At 39.3% G+C, this 19,276-nt stretch overlaps 1 protein-coding gene across 1 annotated transcript in view; it reads right to left on the bottom strand.

The window, feature by feature from the left end:
* Positions 1 to 630: 630 nt before the first annotated feature.
* Positions 631 to 19,276, bottom strand: part of LOC104119894 (oxysterol-binding protein-related protein 3C) — a 36,196-nt gene continuing 17,550 nt past the window's right edge. The window contains 6 exon segments of the mRNA XM_070196354.1: positions 631 to 1,014; positions 1,330 to 1,483; positions 2,446 to 2,576; positions 2,578 to 2,603; positions 2,605 to 2,656; positions 3,199 to 3,375. Of these exon segments, the coding sequence (XP_070052455.1) occupies positions 813 to 1,014; positions 1,330 to 1,483; positions 2,446 to 2,576; positions 2,578 to 2,603; positions 2,605 to 2,656; positions 3,199 to 3,375 (742 nt within the window). The 3' untranslated portion in view covers positions 631 to 812.

The following is a 19,276-nucleotide window of genomic DNA, read 5'->3' as shown; positions in this document are numbered from 1 at the left end:
AATTAATACAATAATTACGTCAGCCCCATTTAAAGTATGTATTTATATCCATATATATCTTTGAGAGATGCATGTGGTTCTTGGTTGTACTTTGTTTTACGTTGAAAATTAACTCCCACCAATCAGGGGCGGACCTAAATCAAGCAGGTTAAACCGAATCCGCTTTGTCAAAAAAATTATTATTTACATGTATAAATTCACTGTGAAATATGATATGTAAAACAAATGAACCAACTTAACACAATCATGAAATGTAGCCCAGTGAAACCTCTAAGTGGTCATATTACACCATAAAGCCCCCCAAAAAAGTATTTCGTTAGGTATCAGCAGAGTCCTAAAAAACAATACAACTAGTAGACTTAAGAAACCTAACATAAAATGTACTTGCTCGAACAAACCACATTTTATAGTCACTCATTAATTCTATTTTTTTCCTTGTATTTTTTAAAATCCAATCATAAATTCATAAGAATGAAAACATTTCTTTCCCCTACAATTTTTTTTTTCTCAGCCATTAGGAATCAAATAGATGCAGCAGGGTCCAAAATTAAGGTATTCGCTATTCCCCCATCACAAAAATGAACATTTAGAAAATGTAAAGGGCGCATAGATTAATATAATAATTAAAAATCCCAAAAAACTTGTCCCATAAACTGAGGTTGCTAATTTTCAACTAAAACAACACTCTGATCTGGCGAGCAGGAAGAGGAAAAATAAAAAGAGAAAAGCGACAACCCTAAAACAAGACTATAAAATGTGTTACAATGTACATATTACACAAACAACAATTGCTTCTCTTTTACACAGAAAGGTCAGCCCACAACCAGAACATCCAATTGTGCATGCAAAAATGTAGCATCAGCCTGCTCAGTGTACTTGCCATTGTACTGGTAGATTTCCAAGTCACCCCATGGTGTTGGTGCAATTTCATCGGTCATATCAAACCATCTTGGTTTGAACTCATGTCCTTGTGCCTCTCTATTTCTCTTTTCAGCTCTCTGACTCTCCTCCAAACTAAAGAGATACAGAACGGCAAAGCAAGCATCTTAGAATCAGAAGGAAACAGAATGAATGAAAGGATTAAGTTCACCATTGAGGTTATCAACCAATTATCATCTCAACTCTATCTCACAACTTTCAATACTCGAAAAGTATACATAGATGATACTAAGAGAGATTTGGTAGTTTGAGGCATGATCCAAGGAGTAACTGAGGGCATTCAAGAACGCTAACTTCACTTTTCTCTACTCTATGGCCCTAGAATAAATCGGTATACATGTTATGTGAGAAATATAAGAGCATAACAAAGGGAAAGGGAAAAAGAGAAACCTGCTCTTTTCAGCACCAGCTTTGGATAGGTCCCCTTTTTCAAGTGCAGCTCTATCGGGGTGCAACCGAGAATCGGATGCTAACAACTTCTTGGGAGCAGTATCGAAACTGTTTATTTTATGCGCAAAATAGGTGTAAATCCCACAAGTGGGGTCTGGCAACCAATATTTAATTGTCACATAACTGCAACAAAGCAAGAGGATTTTCTGATGTGTAGCGATATGCACATGCCTTTACAGGAAACTAATTAAGTAGGACTTGGAGGGCGCAGGTAATAGTTGCAAATCCTTACTCACGATTAGACAAGTTTTAGTAGGACTTGACTCCAGAAAACACACAAATAATACTAAGTGCAAAATAATAAACGATAGGATTTAAGTACTTGAAAGATATTGACCTTAGCAACTAACTCACAAAATAATAATCAATAGGATTTAAGTACTCGAACAACATGACCTTAGCAGTTAACTCACGCATAAGCAAGCATGAAATATAATCACAAACTTAAGAATGAGACTTAAAAGCCAGATCCACCTTTTGCCCCAGGCTTTGGTCTAGTGGTAAGAGCAGAACATGTAATGTGTGGGTTAGGTGCACGTCACGAATTCAAATTCTGGCGCAAACAAAAGCCTGATATTTAAGTGAAGAATGACAGAGCAGTGAGCCTATTATCTACCTAGTTTCGAACCATGTGCCGCTTGCCCTTGAAAAATTCTTGGTTATTAAAGAAAAGTCAGATCCACTTTACATGGATCTTCAATACCATCAAATGAATCCACAAATAACTTAAAGTGAGGTTCTAAGCAAAAAATGAATAAAGCCTGCAAATTTTCTCTTTCTGATTTATCTTTTGTAGTTTATTCGTTTCTTCTTTTTTTGTTGGACATAAATGAACTCTTTATACCGACTGATGGCGACTTTGACTAAACTAGAGGTATAATGTATAATCGAGTTAGAGTGAATCAAATTATAGAATAGCTTTTTGTTACCAGCCATTTATGAAACAAAATTTAGGAATTTCATCCCTGAAAAAAAATAAGAACATAGATATCACACTTTAAGATGCCATCATACATGAACTCCTACAGTCCATTAGAGCATATTTGTTTTTGCAACTTATCAAATTAACGTTGGCATATGATAGAACAAAATTCCATTCAATGAGAAAAGCTGGCCAGACATTAACCTCTTTTAGCACTGTGCCAGGAAGAGGCTCACCCTCCATGTCACAGGGTTGGTAACTCAATCCATTTTCCAGTCATCAGTATGTTAATTAGGTTCCTCATTAGCATTATAAACATAACCATCAACCTCATAACGTCCAGCCCTGCACCCAAAAAGCAACTTTATCGATAACCAATAGTAGGTTGGAAATACTGGTGATTGAATATTAAAGTACACTGCAAAACATTTTATACGCATTTCCGCATCCCACAATTATTAGTTGTGACAAAATTTAACAAGGAGGAAGATGCGATGCCTTCAAGTGAAATTATGTCCAGATCATATAGAAGCACTGTAAGAATCAGGAGAAGCAGAGAAGAAAATAATATATAAAAGTTCAAGTCAAAGGTTTGTAGCAGTAAAACCTGTTGAAATATTGGCTTGAGAGTCAATGGACGGTAAAAAGGAAAAGGGTGGTAACTTTCCTTGTTTTAAGCAACGGAAAAAGAACCAAAGTTCAGATGCTGTATTAAGATAGGCTTATATACCATAACAATGTAATCAAGCAGTAAAAGCAGAACTTTCTAGTCTTTTTTGTTATCACACCATACATGTGATAACAAAAGAAAAGGACCAACAGAAATAAATATGAAAAAGAAGCGCAAGAAAATTTGGAAATATATTTAAGAGGAGATGCCAACATACCCAAACCAAACACAAGGTTGGAAATAGAGCACCGCTTTGTCCCCGGTTGTCTGATTTGTCATGATCATTTCCCCAGGCGAATCAACCCAGGTTCGTCCAAATAGTAAATTATTAACCTTTGTGGGAAGGGGAACCAAATCCAAGAAAACACCATCTCTCTTAAGGGTCACACGTGTCCTGAATACGAATAAAGAACAAGAATTTCTAGTGTTACAAATTTATTGAGATGTAGATAAGTTAATTGCAGTAATAGAGAATAAAAAGCTCCAATACAGAGTTAATATATTATTAATCAACATCTACTTAAGAGACTATTGAAGATTCTATAAATCATACTATATTATAAATATAAGCAAATATGCCCAAATTCCCCACACTCAAAGCAACTCTACAGTACTGGTGGTGGAGAGGACTGAATCGGGCCCGAGAACCAGAATAACCGCTAGAAGCAAAATTTTAGGCGATAGGGGTCCGGGCGAGCCGGACCCACTCAGAAGGCGTGGGCTATAGCACACGAAAATATGAGAATCGGACGGAATTCTAGTTTCTTGGCCGTAAAACGCAAAAAATGAGGAACGGTCATGGCGGGGCGGTGACTGTGGTTCCTTAGGTCGTATTTGATGGCCCTCTCAAGGATCCACAACGGCCTCTTTCCTATGACACACATGAATAGTCGTCGAATCCGGAACAAACTTCCACAATTCACAACCAATTGAACAGAGCGCCCTTCAAGCACAAATTCTCACATTAGCGATAGTAGCACAATCTCCATACTTGGTTCCAATCTTTAATAAATCAAATGACTACTTGTCACACTTATACAATCCTCCCTTGTCCAGATGCAACTCTCACTTACTACAGCCTATTCAATACGTTGCAACTGCTTTCACATTTCGATATTTATTGCAACCTTTAGAATGCCTATTTAATATTTTGAAGTTCTTTTCAACTTTTAACAGTAACTACAAATGAGGAGGCGAAGTAATATCTACCTGTAAAACCTATGCTAACCTTTTCCAATACCTACTCAGACATAACAAACGGACAACTAACTTATAAGCTATTGTTCTTTCTATCAAGCCATAACAATTAAAAATATCATTCTTTAAATTTTGCATGTCACTCACCATCTGCAATACGGAAAATCAAACTATAATCAGGTAATTTGATTTCTTTTTTAGTTACTTTCCATAGTATTTTTCTAATTCTATAGATAACTAAAGGTATTTTGCCTTGCTATTGTTCTGTGTAATAGTATCCGGATAAATCGAATGATACAAGAAAATTTTGAGAAATTCAAGAACATGCACCCCGTCTAAATTTAAACTATTTGTGGTCCACCCTATTTTTCTTCTATTTCTTTCGTTAGTTCTTTAAAACTTTACTAAATAATTTATTTACTATAATATCATTCATTTCTATTTCTTTTTTCCTTTCCCTTTTTGTCTTTTTATTTTTCATTGTATGGTTCGATACTCGATAGCAATATCTCTATTTTGTTACTCGGAGAGATGTACAGATACACCATCTTATATTGTGGATTTCATATTCTTTTAGCATATATTTCATAAAAAATATTCTTTTAGCACAATTTTCATATGGACGTAAGATAAATTAAGTAATTTGACATGAGGTAGATTTTCTGGTGCATTAACATATATGCATGAGCTTGCATTTCATTAGTTTTAGTAATGTTATACATATTATGTTGCATCCATAAACCTTTTGTCATTTAAAACCAATCCCAAAAAAAAAACTTTTTTCATCTAAATATGTAGTAATAATCAGAAGTCATTATTGCTCTTGGGGAAAGATAGAGGCAGGTTCTTTTTAAGTACTACTCTAATAATGCTTTAATTAATGCATGTTTACTGAGTATGTTTTTTATATTATTGGTATGATTTTTATTTAATTTTTTCTTTTTTCTTTTATTTCACCGTCACTTATAAATTCATCATAGACAGAAGGAAGCAAAGTAAGTCATTTACTGTGTAGAATTTCAATAATCAAATTACCAAATACTCATGATGTTTATGGGTCTAACAATCACTCTTTCTTATTTTCACTTTTGAATATTATCTTTTTCTTTCTGTAGAAAGAAAAAACTAAAAATATTTTAACCTTTACTGATCTCACATATATGATTATTAACTTTCTTTTATAGTCATCTTCATATATTTACCTTACACAAAAGGAAGAAAAATAAATTAATTTTGAAAGAATTTCAACAAATAATATACCTAATAGTCATATAATTTTAAGGTTAAACAGTTAGTTTTTTTTTCTCTTCCTTAGAATTGAACTTGAACCTTATTTCTTTTTTGTTTTGATAAATTAAATTTACTGCAATCAGACTAAACTGGTCGAATAGGTTCATTATTGATTAATTTGAGCTTATATTATTCCTATTCATCACACACACACACACACACACACACACTAAAATAAGTCATATTTGATTTGACATCGGATACACGTACAACGCACGTGTTCAGAAACTAGTCGATATAAAAGAACATAAAAGAAATATTTCTAGGTAAGATATCAAAGAAGAAACTACATGAACAGAACAAAGCTCAATTATATTCAAAGATATATTCTCTAGCTCTATACAAACATTGTAGCCATCTAAGTTGCTCGTATTAGGGTGCGAATATCCGATACGGGCACAAATCCGAGTGATGGATTTAGCAAAATCTAAATTTTAAGATCTGTGGGTGCAGATTCAGGTATGGATACAGGTGCGGCGATTCGGCTAAGAAAATTCAAAATTATAAAAAATAGAGCTATAAGGATATTATAAATTTTGAGAGATATTATGTGAAAAACTTACATGTATATTGTAGAATTCTATCTTTCATTCTTCTACGAACACAATAAAATAGCAACTAAATTTTAAAAGTATTTACAATAGAATAGATATAATTAAAAAAAATCAAATATAAAGTGAAAGAAAGAATTAACCTTTTATCCGAGAACAAGAATGGCACCACTCTTGAAATAAAGAATGTAAGTTGTATTGTAAAAATAAGATCTTAAACAAAGTGAAAGTGTGAAATTAGAAATCTAAAATTTAAGACATAAACAAAATACATTCATTTTATCCACAATTTAGCTATTAATAATTACTGAATTACATGACTAATCAATAGTTCAATACACCAAGTAGAAATCACCCTTTAACCAAAAACAATAGTACATTTGAACTTAGCTAACCAAAAACCGACAAAGCATAGTCAAGTTAACTACTCTTAGGCCCTAGCTTTCCTCCACGACTTCTTCCAAATCTTCTCCAAAGATCACTCCTTCCAATTGATGTTCATCCATTGATTGCTCGGTTAAACCATCAATTGTCTTATCAATATCAAATTGATCTCCACTTAAAGTATTAAAAAAAAAAGAATGGATATGTTAGAAAGTTTTCATGAAAAGGAAAAAGAGTTATGCAAACTAAATAATTGAGAAAAATATCAAATAAAAAAATGTATACATATCCAAATCCCATTACTTGCTCGGTCCACTTGTATATTTTTCCTTCTTGCGAGGGAGCAACCGTAGATTATAGTATATAAAAACCAAATCTTCTGCTTTTGAAGTTGCATATTTGTTTCTCTTGATGTTGTGAATCAAAGAATCAGTTCTTCGATTTCTTTCACAACAAGAGGAAAAAGTCGGTTGAGTAAGCAACTTGTAAGCTATGCTTTGCAAGAGTGGAGCCGAGACACCATAATTTGCCCACGGAGAAAGAGGATCCTCATACATCATAGCCTCAATCACATGAGACTCACTAAAATAATCACCCCACTACAAAATGCTCCATACTCCAATGAGACTTCATTTCCCTGTCTTTAAAGTATCTTCGAAAGCATTTGACCCTATTCATTGAGATTTCTTGATATTCATCAGGAGCTTGCCTTCGAATTCCCTTTTCACCTTGATGCCATGATTCGTCATAATATTTTGGAACCAAAGAGTGTGCTAAATAATGCAAAGGGGTATTACTTTTGTTTCACCTAACTACAAGAATCTCATGAATTGCATCAAAAAAAGCTTGATTGGCCGGAAATGATATCCTTCCCCTTGTGCTCAAAGATAATTTTCTTAACTTTCTCAATCATTATATCCCACATATGATAAATGAGATGCAATTTCGGATTATCAAAATCGACACTTTTAAGCATATCTACAATAGGTTTTGTAAACTTTAAAAAGTAATCAATGCTATTCTCACCATCTTCTTTAATGACGATTTCACTGTCTGAACATGAGTGGTCATAATAATGTGTGAGACAAATCTTGTTTCGACAACTTTCAATTAGCACAAAAATTCAAATGCTTTTGAAAAATTGCAAGTGACATGTCATGATTCACAACAAAGTTCTTCAAATTACTCATTTGACCAAGCAACTTTAATATCCACTTGCAATTTGCAAACTGAGTTGATCTTTCTGAAGGTTGACACATACTTTTCAACGCTAGATTTAAATAATGAATAACACAAGAAGTCCAAAATACATGAGGAAATGTTTGCTCTATGGTAGAACTGGAAAATTTTATGTTACTTGTGTTATCCGTAATAACTTGAACAATATTATCCAGACCTATATTTTTTATTGCTTTAATAAATAATTTAGCAATATATTCCCCTAAAAAATATTGGCCCCCACCAGATGATTCCATTATATTTATCAAAGGTCGTCTCTTAATGTCAGACCATCCATCAGAATAAATCAACAACTTTTTCTTTTTTCATGTATCTTTAATTGGTTACAACTTTCTAGCAATGTTAGTCTTTTCCGGAGCCAAAAAGAGTTGTTCTTAACTTATTATATGGGGGAATATCACCGGGAATAGAATTTTCAGCTAGAAACTATGAATATTTTTTGAAATAGGGAGATCTTGCAAGATTAAACGATAGACTTGATGCGTAAAACATTCGAGCTACTAATTTATCGACTGTATTTCTTTCATAGATGCTGAAGGATTTCTCTATAGCTCCACCCTCTGGACCTTTTTTTTTTTTTTTTAAGTAAATCAGCCCCCTCCGGAAGAGATACATAAACAATTTTCTTTCTTGCATCAACTTTAATGGATGATTTTTTTTCTTTCAAGTTGATGCAAGAAAGAAAGTTGATTATGTATTTCTTCTGGAGGGGACTGATTTACTACAACAGAGAAAAAGAAAGGGTCCAGAGGGTGGAGCTATAGAGAAATCCTTCGGCATCTATGAAAGAAATACATAAATTAGCCGCTTGAATGTTTTACGCATCTGGTCTATCGTTTAATCTTGCAAGATCTCCCTATTTCAAAAAATATTCGTAGTTTCTTATTGAAAATCCTATTCCCAATTATATCCCCCATATAATAGGTTGAGAACAACTCTTTTGGCTCAGGAGAAGACTAACATTTTTGGAAAGTTGTAACCGATTAAAGATACATGAAAAAAAAAAAGGGATGTCGATTTGTTCGGATGGATGGTCCGACATTAAGAAACGACCTTTGATAAATATAATGGCATCATCTAGTTGGGGGGGGGGGGGGGAGGGACAATATTTTTAAATTCAATAAATTCTAGTGGGGTCGACAAGGATGGGGAATATATTGCTAAATTATTTATTGAAGCAATAGAAAATGTAGGTCCGAATATTTTTGTTGAAGTTATTACGAATAACGCAAGTAACATGATATTTGTCGATTCTACCATGGAGCAAATATTTCCTCATATATTTGGACTCTCTTTGTTGTTCATTATTTAAATCTATGGTTGTCCAACGAGACGAGAAGACGGGACAGGATAACATTTAGTCGGGACGGGACGGAACAAACGGGACGAAACGGTAGGCCCATCTCGTCCCGCTAACAAACGGGATGGGACAGGACGGGACGAAATGGATGGTAGGCCCATCCCGTCCCGCTAACAAACGGGATGGGATGGGACGGGACGAGACGGGACGGGACGGGACGGGTTCGCGGGCCTTAAGTGCCCTTTTTAAAAAAAATATTATTTAAGCATTGAGTTTGGCAACAGATATTCTTTTGATAATGACTAAGTTTTTAAAGTTTGCAACATCTAGTTTTTTGACTTATTTAATAAACTTAAAAAATAAACGGAAATTAGGAAACTAAGTAAAGAATTATAAAATATTAAAACAAAAGACTTGTAATGAAATATTTTAGTAATTATAAATTTATAATAGAGTTATAATTTATTTAATATAATTTCAAGCCATTAAGTAACTAAGTAAGAGTGTAAGACAATTCATAAAATAAATTCAACGCTTAGAACCTTTTATTTTATTAATAGAACTTTCAAATCTCACATACAAATATAATTCTTTTGAAGAGCACCTAATCTACGCAACCACCTTCTAGGAAGGGTTCTATTTGAACTAGGCCTCTTAGTAGCCAATTACAAATTATCATACTAATATTTGTAAGCTCCTATATAACTTCGTTGTAACTTATCTATAATTTCTCTCGGACATTGTTCTGGAATTGGCAATGTTGATTGATGTTCCATGAGTTCCATGTCGTCATCGCTCCCAGTGCTAAGTATCTCATTGTATTCTTCTTCTTCCCTAGTGGTTAATTTTTCAAAACCAAGATGTCTTCTTTCTGAATTAATCCAATCTCTGAATAATACGAAAATCTCTAGGCTGTCCTCTGCTAATGAATGTCTATGATCTCCGATTTGAAATCTTACCACGCTAAAAGCACTCTCCGATGCTACTGATGATGCTTGAATAGCAAGGATATCTCGGGCCATTATTGAAAGTGTTGGAAAATCCTTGCCACGCTCCCTCTACCATGCCAAAAGTTATTTGTTGCCTTCTTCGTCTTTAATACTTTCCAATCCTTGATTAAGATTGTCACGACCCAAACTAACCCTCCGTAAGTTATCGTGATGGCACCTAGTCTTTACGACTAGGTAAGCCTAATATTGCGAAAAATATAAAGAAAACACAACATTTTAAAGATAACCAGCATATTGTGAATAGCCAAGAGTAGTACCACTCGACATATACAAAAATAGTTTTCCAAGCCCCGGAATATTACTAAGTCACAAGCTTCTATAATCTATGTAGCTCTATACAAAAGTCTGAAGACAATAAAGAAAGTCTCTAGGGGAGGGAGTAGAAGGGGACTCCAAAGATCTGCGGACGCAAGCAGAAGTACCTTGAAATCTCCTAGAATCAGCAGCACGCACTAACCCCAAGGCTGATAGCTCGTACCTGGATCTGCACACGAAAACATATGCAGGAAAGGGCATGAGTACATTACAATGGTACCCAGTAAGTGCCAAGCCTAACCTCGGTCGAGTAGTGACGAGGTTAGGTCAAGGCCTTACCGAAGTAAATATAATAAATTAAACAATAAAAGGTATAAGTAAAATTTACGGTAACACAGTTAAAAAAACTCTCAAAAATTTAACAGTTAAGGGAGTCCTCGACTCAGAACAAGGTAACACAGTGGGGAATCTCCCGAGATACCGTCCCGTAGTTCTAAATGAATATGCAGTACAGGGGGATCAACCGAAATACGTCCGTAGTCCCAAAGTAAATATGCAGTACTGGGGGATCTCCCGGAATACGTCCGTAGTCCCAAAGTAAATATGCAGTACAGGGGGGTCTCCCGGAATACGTCCGTACTCCCAATTTAAATATGCAACGCAAGATAAAATGGCAGGTATGGCATCGAGTTATACAGTTTATACTGAACACATATAAGGAAAGTAGGGACTTAACTAAGCATGGCACACAGAATGTCAAATAGGCAGTTAAAACACGTAAGCATGCTTCTCTAGCCTATGTTTAACAATTAAACGTATTAGTGCAATTTAATAAGGAAAAACAGTTTATGATTTAGAAGGGAAAAACGGCATTTTTGCAATAATAGCCCTATCTTAAAGGAAAGTCCCCAACACAAGGTTAGGCAAGCCACTTACCTCGAACCGCTCAAATCACCTCGATAACATGTTCTTGCCACGAATATTCGACTCCAAATAGCCCGAATCTATTCAAATAAATTACATAATATAAATATAACTACAAGTAACTAATTTAGCTAATTAATTCGAAGCTAAAGCGTGAAATTAGGAAAAATACCCAAAAGGTCTCCCCGGGCCCACATCTCGGAATCGGGTAAAAATTATAAATTTTGAACACCCATTCACTCATGAGTCTAACCATATCAAATTTACTAAAATCCGACACCAAATGGTCCTCCAAATCCACAAATCAAACTTCCAAATCCCTAGCCTCCAACTTCCACCTTAAATACACACTAACTAGGTGGGAAAATACATGGCAAGGCAAGATTATTGATCAAAAATAAGCACAAGGGACTTACCTCAAGAAATGCCTCGAAAATGCTCTCAAAGATCACCCTAAACCGAGTTTGCAAAGTCAAAAATGACAAAAATCGCGAAGCCCTTTGGTTTTAACCATTGCCCAGGTATTTCCGCACCTGCGGAAACTGGACTCGCACCTGCGGGTGCGCTTGTGCGGAAAAAGTACACATCTGCGCAATTCACTTGCCCCACTCTGCCTTCGCACCTGCGCGTGCGCGCCTGCGGAAATCTCCTCTGATTCTGTGTAACTTGCGCACTTGCGAACAGTCTTGCGCATTTGCGAGCATCGCAGATGTAGCCTTTTCCCACGCACCTGCGACCCCTAACCAATCCACCCAACTCCGCTTCTGCACGGATTTTCTCGCACATGCGGGCTCGCACCTGCGGGCAGCCTTGCGCAGGTGCGATTACAGTAGAACCACCAAATTTTTTTCTAAGTCCAAATTCATTCCGTTAAGCATCTGAAACACACCCGAGGCCCCTGGGACCTCAACCAAACATACCAACTAATCCTAAAATACCATACGAACTTAGTCGAGCCTTCAAATCACGTCGACAAGCCTAAGAATTTAAAATTTTCCAAATTCTACAAACGATACCGAACCACATCAAATCTAGTCCGAATGACCTCAAATTTTACACACAGGTCACAAATAACATTACGAACCTACAGCCACTTTTGAAATTCCATTCCGAGCTCGATATCAAAATTTCCACTATCGGCCGAAATCGCCGAAAAACTAACTTTCGCCAATTCAAGCTTAAATCTACTACACACCTCCAAAACACATTCTGGACGCGCTCCAAAACCCAAAATTACTCAACGGAGCTAACGGAGTTGACACAATTTCATTCCGAATCCGTCTTCACACAGTTCCGACTACGGTCCAAACTCTAAGGCTTAAACTCATAACTAGGGACTAAGTGTCCCAAAACTCCCCGAATTCCATAACCAAACACTTCGGCAAATCCCAAAAGCAGAAACAAATATGGGGAAAGCAGATATTAGGTGATCGGGGCTCAAATTCTCAAAACGACCGACTGGGTCGTTACATTCTCCCCCTCTTAAAACAATTATTCGTCCTCGAATGAGTATAAAGACATACCTGAAACTGTGAAAAGATGAGGGTACTGGCTACGCATATCCTGCTCGGTCTCCCAAGTCGCCTCCTCGACTGGCTGATCCCTCCACTGGACCTTTACTGAAGCAATATTCTTTGACCTGAGCTTTATGACCTGCCTGTCCAAAATGGCTACTGGCTCCTCAACATAAGATAGATCTTTGTCCAACTAGACTGATGTGAAATTCAATATATGAGTCGGATCACCGTGATACTTCCGGAGTATAGACACGTGAAATATCGGGTGAACTCTTGCTAGGATGGGAGGCAAGGAAAGCTCATAAGCAACCTCCCCAACTCGCCGCAATATATCAAAAGGACCAATGAACCTCGGGCTCAGCTTGCCCTTATTCCCGAACTTTATGACGCCCTTCATAGGCGATACCCAAAGCAAGACCCGCTCACCAACCATAAATTCCAAGTCATGAACCTTTCAGTCCGCATAACTTTTCTACCTGGACTGGACTGTGTGAAATCTCTCCTGAATCACCTTCACCTTATCCAGGGAATCCTGGACCAAATCTGTACCCAACAATCAGGCCTGGCTCAGCTTAAACCATCTCACAGGGTACCGGCACTGCCTACCATACAAAGCCTCATACGCTGCCATCTGAATGCTGGACTGGTAACTGTTGTTGTAAGTGAATTCTGCAAGTGGAAAGTATTGGTCCCATGACCCTCCGAACTCCATCACACAGGCACATGGCATATCCTCAAGAATCTGAATCGTGCGCTCGGACTGCCCGTCCATCTGAGGGTGAAAGGATGTGCTCAACTCCACCCTAGTACCCAACTCCTGCTGTACGGCTCTCCAAAACCGTGATGTGAACTGTGTACCTCTGTCTGAAATTATGGATACTGGAATACCATGAAGGCAGAAAATATCTCTGATATAAATCTCAGCCAACCTCTCAGAAGAATAAGTGGTCAACACTGGAATAAAAGCCGATCCACGATCACCCAAATAGCATCGAACCTTCTCAAAGTCCGTGGAAGTCCAACTACAAAGTCCATGGTGATCCGCTCCCACTTCCACTCTGGGATCTCTAACCTCTGAAGTAATCCACCCGGCCTCTGGTGCTCATATTTGACCTGCTGACAGTTGAGACACTTGGCCACAAACCCAACTATATCCTTCTTCATCCTCCTCCACCAGTAGTGCTGTCTCAAATCCTGATACATCTTCGTGGCACTGGGATGAATGGAGTACCGCGAGCTGTGGGCCTCCTCGAGAATCAACTCCTGAATCCCATCTACATTGGGCACACAGATTCGGCCCTGCATCCTCATCACACCGTCATCACTAATAGTCACATCTCTGGAATCACCTCGTCGAACCTTGTCCTAAAGAACTAGAAGATGAGGATCATCATACTAGCGCTCCCTGATACGGTCATAAAGAGAAGATCGAGCAACCACACAAGATAATACCCGGCTAGGCTCTAAAATATCCAATCTCACGAACTAGTTGGCTAAGGCCTGAACATCCAAGTCTAAGGGCCTCTTAGCTGCCGGAAGATATGCCAAACTCTCCAAACTCTCTGCCCGGCGACTCAAGGCATTGGCCACTACATTGGCCTTCCCCGGGTGGTATAATATAGTGATATCATAGTCTTTAAGTATCTCCAACATCCTCTGCTGACGCAAATTAAGGTCCTTCTGACTGGACAAGTACTGCAAACTCCGGTGGTCAGTGTAAATCTCACAGGGAACACGGTACAAATAATAACGCCAGATCTTCAGGGCGTGAACAATAGCTACTAACTCGAGATCATGAACAGGATAATTCTTCTCATGCACCTTCAAATGCCTAGACGCGTAGGCAATCACCCTATCGTCCTGCATCAATACCGCTCTAAGGCCAATCCTTGAGGCATCATAATAGACAGTGTAGGACCCCAAACCTGTAGGCAATACTAATACTGGGGTCGTAGTCAAAGCTGTCTTAAGATTCTGAAAGCTCTCCTCACACTCCTCGGTGCACCTGAAAGGAGCACCCTTCTGGGTCAGCCTGGTCATAGGTGCTGGAATGTATGAAAATCCCCCCACAAAGTGACAGTAATACCCCGCCAAACCAAGGAAACTGCGAAACTCTGTAGCTGATAACGGTCTAGGCCAACTCTGCATTGCCTCCACCTTCTTCGGATCTACCTTGATCCCATCACAAGACACTATGTGGCCCAAGAATGTCACTGAATCAAGCCAGAATTCACACTTAGAAAATTTTGCATACAATTTCTTCTCCCTCAAAGTCTGAAGCACGGTCCTCAGGTGCTGCTCATGATCTTCCCGAGATATGAAATATACGAGGATGTCGTCAATAAACACAATGACGGAGGAATCAAGATATGGCCGGAACACACTATGCATCAAATGCATAAATGCTGATGGGGCATTGGTCAGCCCAAATGACATGACAAGAAACTCATAGTGATTATATCTGGTCCTGAAAGCAGTCTTCGGGATGTCCGGCTCCCGAATCTTCAGCTGATGATAGCCAGATGCAAGTCAATCTTAGAAAACACCCTGGCACCTTATAACTGATCAAATAAATCATCGATGCGAGGCAAAGAATACTTGTTCTTCACTCTAATCTTGTTCAACTGTCGATAATCAATACACATACGCATAGAACCATCCTTCTTCTTCACAAATTAGACCGGAGCACCCCAAGGTGATACACTGGTCTTGATGAAACCCTTATCAAGAAACTCCTGCAACTGCTCCTTCAACTCCTTCTACTCAGGAGGAGCCATACGGTAAGAAGGAATAGATATGGGCTGAGTGCCCGGTAACAAATCAATGCCGAAATCAATATCTCTGTCGGGCGGCATGCTCGGAAGATCAGCTGGAAACACATCTGGAAAGTCCCTCAATACTGGAACTAACTAAACTGTAGGGGTATCAATACTGACATCTCTCACATAGGCCAAATACGCATCATATCCCTTCTCAACTATTCGCTGAGCCTTAAGAAATGAAATGACCCTACAGGGAGTATACTCTAAGGTACCTTTCCACTCTAATCTCAGCAAACCTGGCATAGCCAGCGTCACGGTCTTAGCGTGACAATCAAGAATAACATAATGAGGCGACAACCAGTCCATGCCCAAGATAACATCAAAATCTACCATAGTGAATAATAACAAATCGGCTCTGGTCTCAAAAACACTAAGAGCAATCAAACACGACCGATATACGCGGTCCACAATGAGAGAATCTCCCACAGGAGTAGATACATAAACAGGGGAACTCAAAGAATCCCTAGATATTCCCAAATGCGGAGCAAAATAAGAATACACATATGAATACATAGAGCTTGGGTCAAATAATAGTGATGCATCCCTATGACAGACATGGACGATACCTATGATGACTGAATCTGAAGCAACGGCCTCTGAACGGGTTGGAAGGGAATAGTACCTGGTCTGGCCTCCCCCTCTAGGGCGACCTCGACCTCCCCGACCTCCACCTTAAGCTGGCTGAGGAGGTGGGGTGGCAGCTGGTGCTGGAAGAATGGACGGAGGACCCGGTGGAGGCTGATAAGTCTGTGGAGGTGCACCCCTCCTGGCTCTGGGGAAATCTCTAACCAGGTGACGAGTGTCACCACACTCAAAACAACCTCTCGGAGGATGCGGCGGCTTAGACTGACTTGGACCTGGCCTGATGGACTGGCCGGTAATAGCACCTTGAGTAGGAGGCATAGTGGATACTGGCGGTGCATAATAGGGCTCCTGAGGTCTAGGAGGAGCTGGAACACCGCTGGCTGCTGGAAGAGCTAAATGAACAAGGCAACTCATAAAACCCCTACGATAGCGTGCTGCTGGTGCACGAGCTCCTGAATAATGACCAGTCTCTCGAGACCTCTTGGCCTCTCTCTCTCCTCTCTGTCCCGGGCAAACATGCCCTCCACTCTCCTGGCAATGCTCACTGCCTGCTGATAAGTGATGTCCATCTCCAACTCCCTGGCCATACTGGTCCAAATACTGGGGTGGAGTCCCTCAATGAAGCGACGAACCCTCTCTCTGACCGTAGCAACTAGAGCCGGCGCATAGCGAGCTAACTCACTGAAATGGACTGCATACTCCGACATAGTCATAGCACCCTGACTCAACTGCTCTAACTCTGCACGCCAAGCATCCCTGAGGCTCTGAGGAACATACTCACGCAAGAACATCTCTGAAAACTGAGTCCAAGTGAGTGAGGCTGCCTCGTCCGGACTACTCAGCTCATAGGCACGCCACTACTGATATGCCGCTCCCCTTAGCTGGAAAGCGGTGAAAGAAACCCCACTCGTCTCCATAATGCCCATAGTGCGGAGAATACAATGACACTCCTCAAGAAAACCCAGAGCATCATCTAAAGCTAGTCCGCTGAAAGTAGGTGGGTGGTACTTCTTGTACCTTTCAAGTCTGAGCTGCTCTGCCTCAGAAGCAGCTACCCTGATCTCATGCTAAACCGGAGCCACTAAGGGCATAGGAATATACTCTGGGGCCTGATCAACTTGAACCCACTGCTCAGGAGTGCGGGTTGCGGGAGTCTGTGCCCCTCTCCCGGCCTGAGTTGTATCGGGATCTATCGGAAATAGTCCAGCCTGAGCCAGAGTGCTGAACACGCTCAAGAACTGAGCTAAAGTCTCCTGGAGGGCTGGAGTAGCAATAAGGATCTCTGGTGCTGGCCCTCCAACTGGAGCTGCTGGGGGCTCCTCTGACGCAACTCTCGCAGGAGCTCGGGCTACACTGCGTGGTCGTCCTCTACCCCGGCCTCTAGCGGCTCTGACAGAGGGCTCGGGTGCCTGATCGTCGGTCTTCCCAGTACGGGTCCTCACCATCTGTGAGAAAGAATAGAATAGAATCTTAGAATTTTTGGTGTCAATAACTCACACAACAACGAAATCAAAGAAATATGATTGTTCTTAACAGTTACATAGCCTCCTAAAGATAAGTACGGACGTCTCCGCACCGATCCACAAGACTCTAATAAACCGGCTTGTGACTCGCGACTCCTATGAACCTAGTGCTCTGATACCAACTTGTCACGACCCAAACTAACCTTCCGTAAGTTGTCGTGATGGCACCTAGTCTTTACGACTAGGTAATCCTAATTTTACGAAAAATATAAAGAAAATACAATATTTTAAAGATAACTAGCATATTGTGAATAACCAAGAGTAGTACCACTCGACATATAAAAAATAATTTTCCAAGACCCGAAATATCACTAAGTCACAAGCTGTTATAATCTATGTAGCTCTATACAAAAGTTTGAAGATAACAAAGAAAGTCTCTAGGCGAGGGAGTAAAAGGGGACTCCGAAGATCTGCGGACGCAAGCAGAAGTACCTTGAAGTCTCCTAGAATCAGCAGCACGCACTAACCCCAAGGCTGATAGCTCGTACCTGGATCTGGACACGAAAACATGTGCAGGAAAGGGCATGAGTACACCACAATGGTACCCAGTAAGTGCCAAGCCTAACCTCGGTTGAGTAGTGATGAGGTCAAGTCAAGGCCCTACAGGAGTAAATATAATAAATTAAATAGTAAAAGGTATAAGTAAAATTTACGGTAACACAGTTAAAGAAACTCTCGAAAATTTAATAGTTAAGGGAGTCCTCGACTCAGAATAAGGTAACACAGTGGAGAATCTCCTGGGATACCGTCCCGTAGTTCCAAATGAATATGCAGTACAAGGGGATCTCCCGGAATACGTCCGTAGTCCCAAAGTAAATATGCAGTATTGGGGGATCTCCCGGAATACGTCCGTAGTCCCAAAGTAAATATGCAGTACAGGGGGATCTCCCGGAATATGTCCGTAGTCCCAAAGTAAATATGCAGTACAGGGGGATCTCCAAGAATACGTCCGTAGTCCCAATTTAAATATGCAACGCAAGATAAAATGGCAGGTATGGCATCGAGTTATATAGTTTATACTGAACACATATAAGGAAAGTAGGGACTTAACTAAGCATGCTTCTCTAGCTTAAGTTTAACAATTAAACGTATTAGTTCAATTTAATAAGAAAAAACAGTTTATGATTTAGAAGGGAAAAATGGGATTTTTGCAATAATAGCCCGTGTACGTACTCGTCACCTCACGTACACGTCGCCCACACATCAATTAATATCAAACATCTTAAAGGAAAGTTCCCAACACAAGGTTAGGCAAGCCACTTACCTCAAACCGCTCAAATCACCTCGATAACACGTTCTTGCCATGAGTATCAGACTCCAAATGGCCCGAATCTATTCAAATAAATTACATAATGTAAATATAACTACAAGTAACTAATTTAGCTAATTAATTTGAAACTAAAGCGTGAAATTAGAAAAAACGCCCAAAAAGTCTCCCCGGGCCCACGTCTCGGAACCGGGTAAAAATTACAAATTTTGAATACCCATTCACTCACGAGTCTAACCATGTCAAATTTACTAAATTCCGACACCAAATGATCCTCCAAATCTACAAATCAAACTTCTAAATCCCTAGCCTCCAACTTCCACCTTAAATATACACTAACTAGGTGGGAAAATACATGGCAAGGCAAGATTATTGATCAAAAATAAGTACAAGGGACTTACCTCAAGAAATTCCTCGAAAATGCTCTCAAA

This window comes from Nicotiana tomentosiformis, chromosome 2, assembly GCF_000390325.3.
Source record: "Nicotiana tomentosiformis chromosome 2, ASM39032v3, whole genome shotgun sequence".
In the NCBI taxonomy this organism is placed as follows: domain Eukaryota; kingdom Viridiplantae; phylum Streptophyta; class Magnoliopsida; order Solanales; family Solanaceae; genus Nicotiana; species Nicotiana tomentosiformis.
Note: the sequence above shows the minus strand (reverse complement) of the source record. Positions and strands in the feature narration are given on the sequence as shown.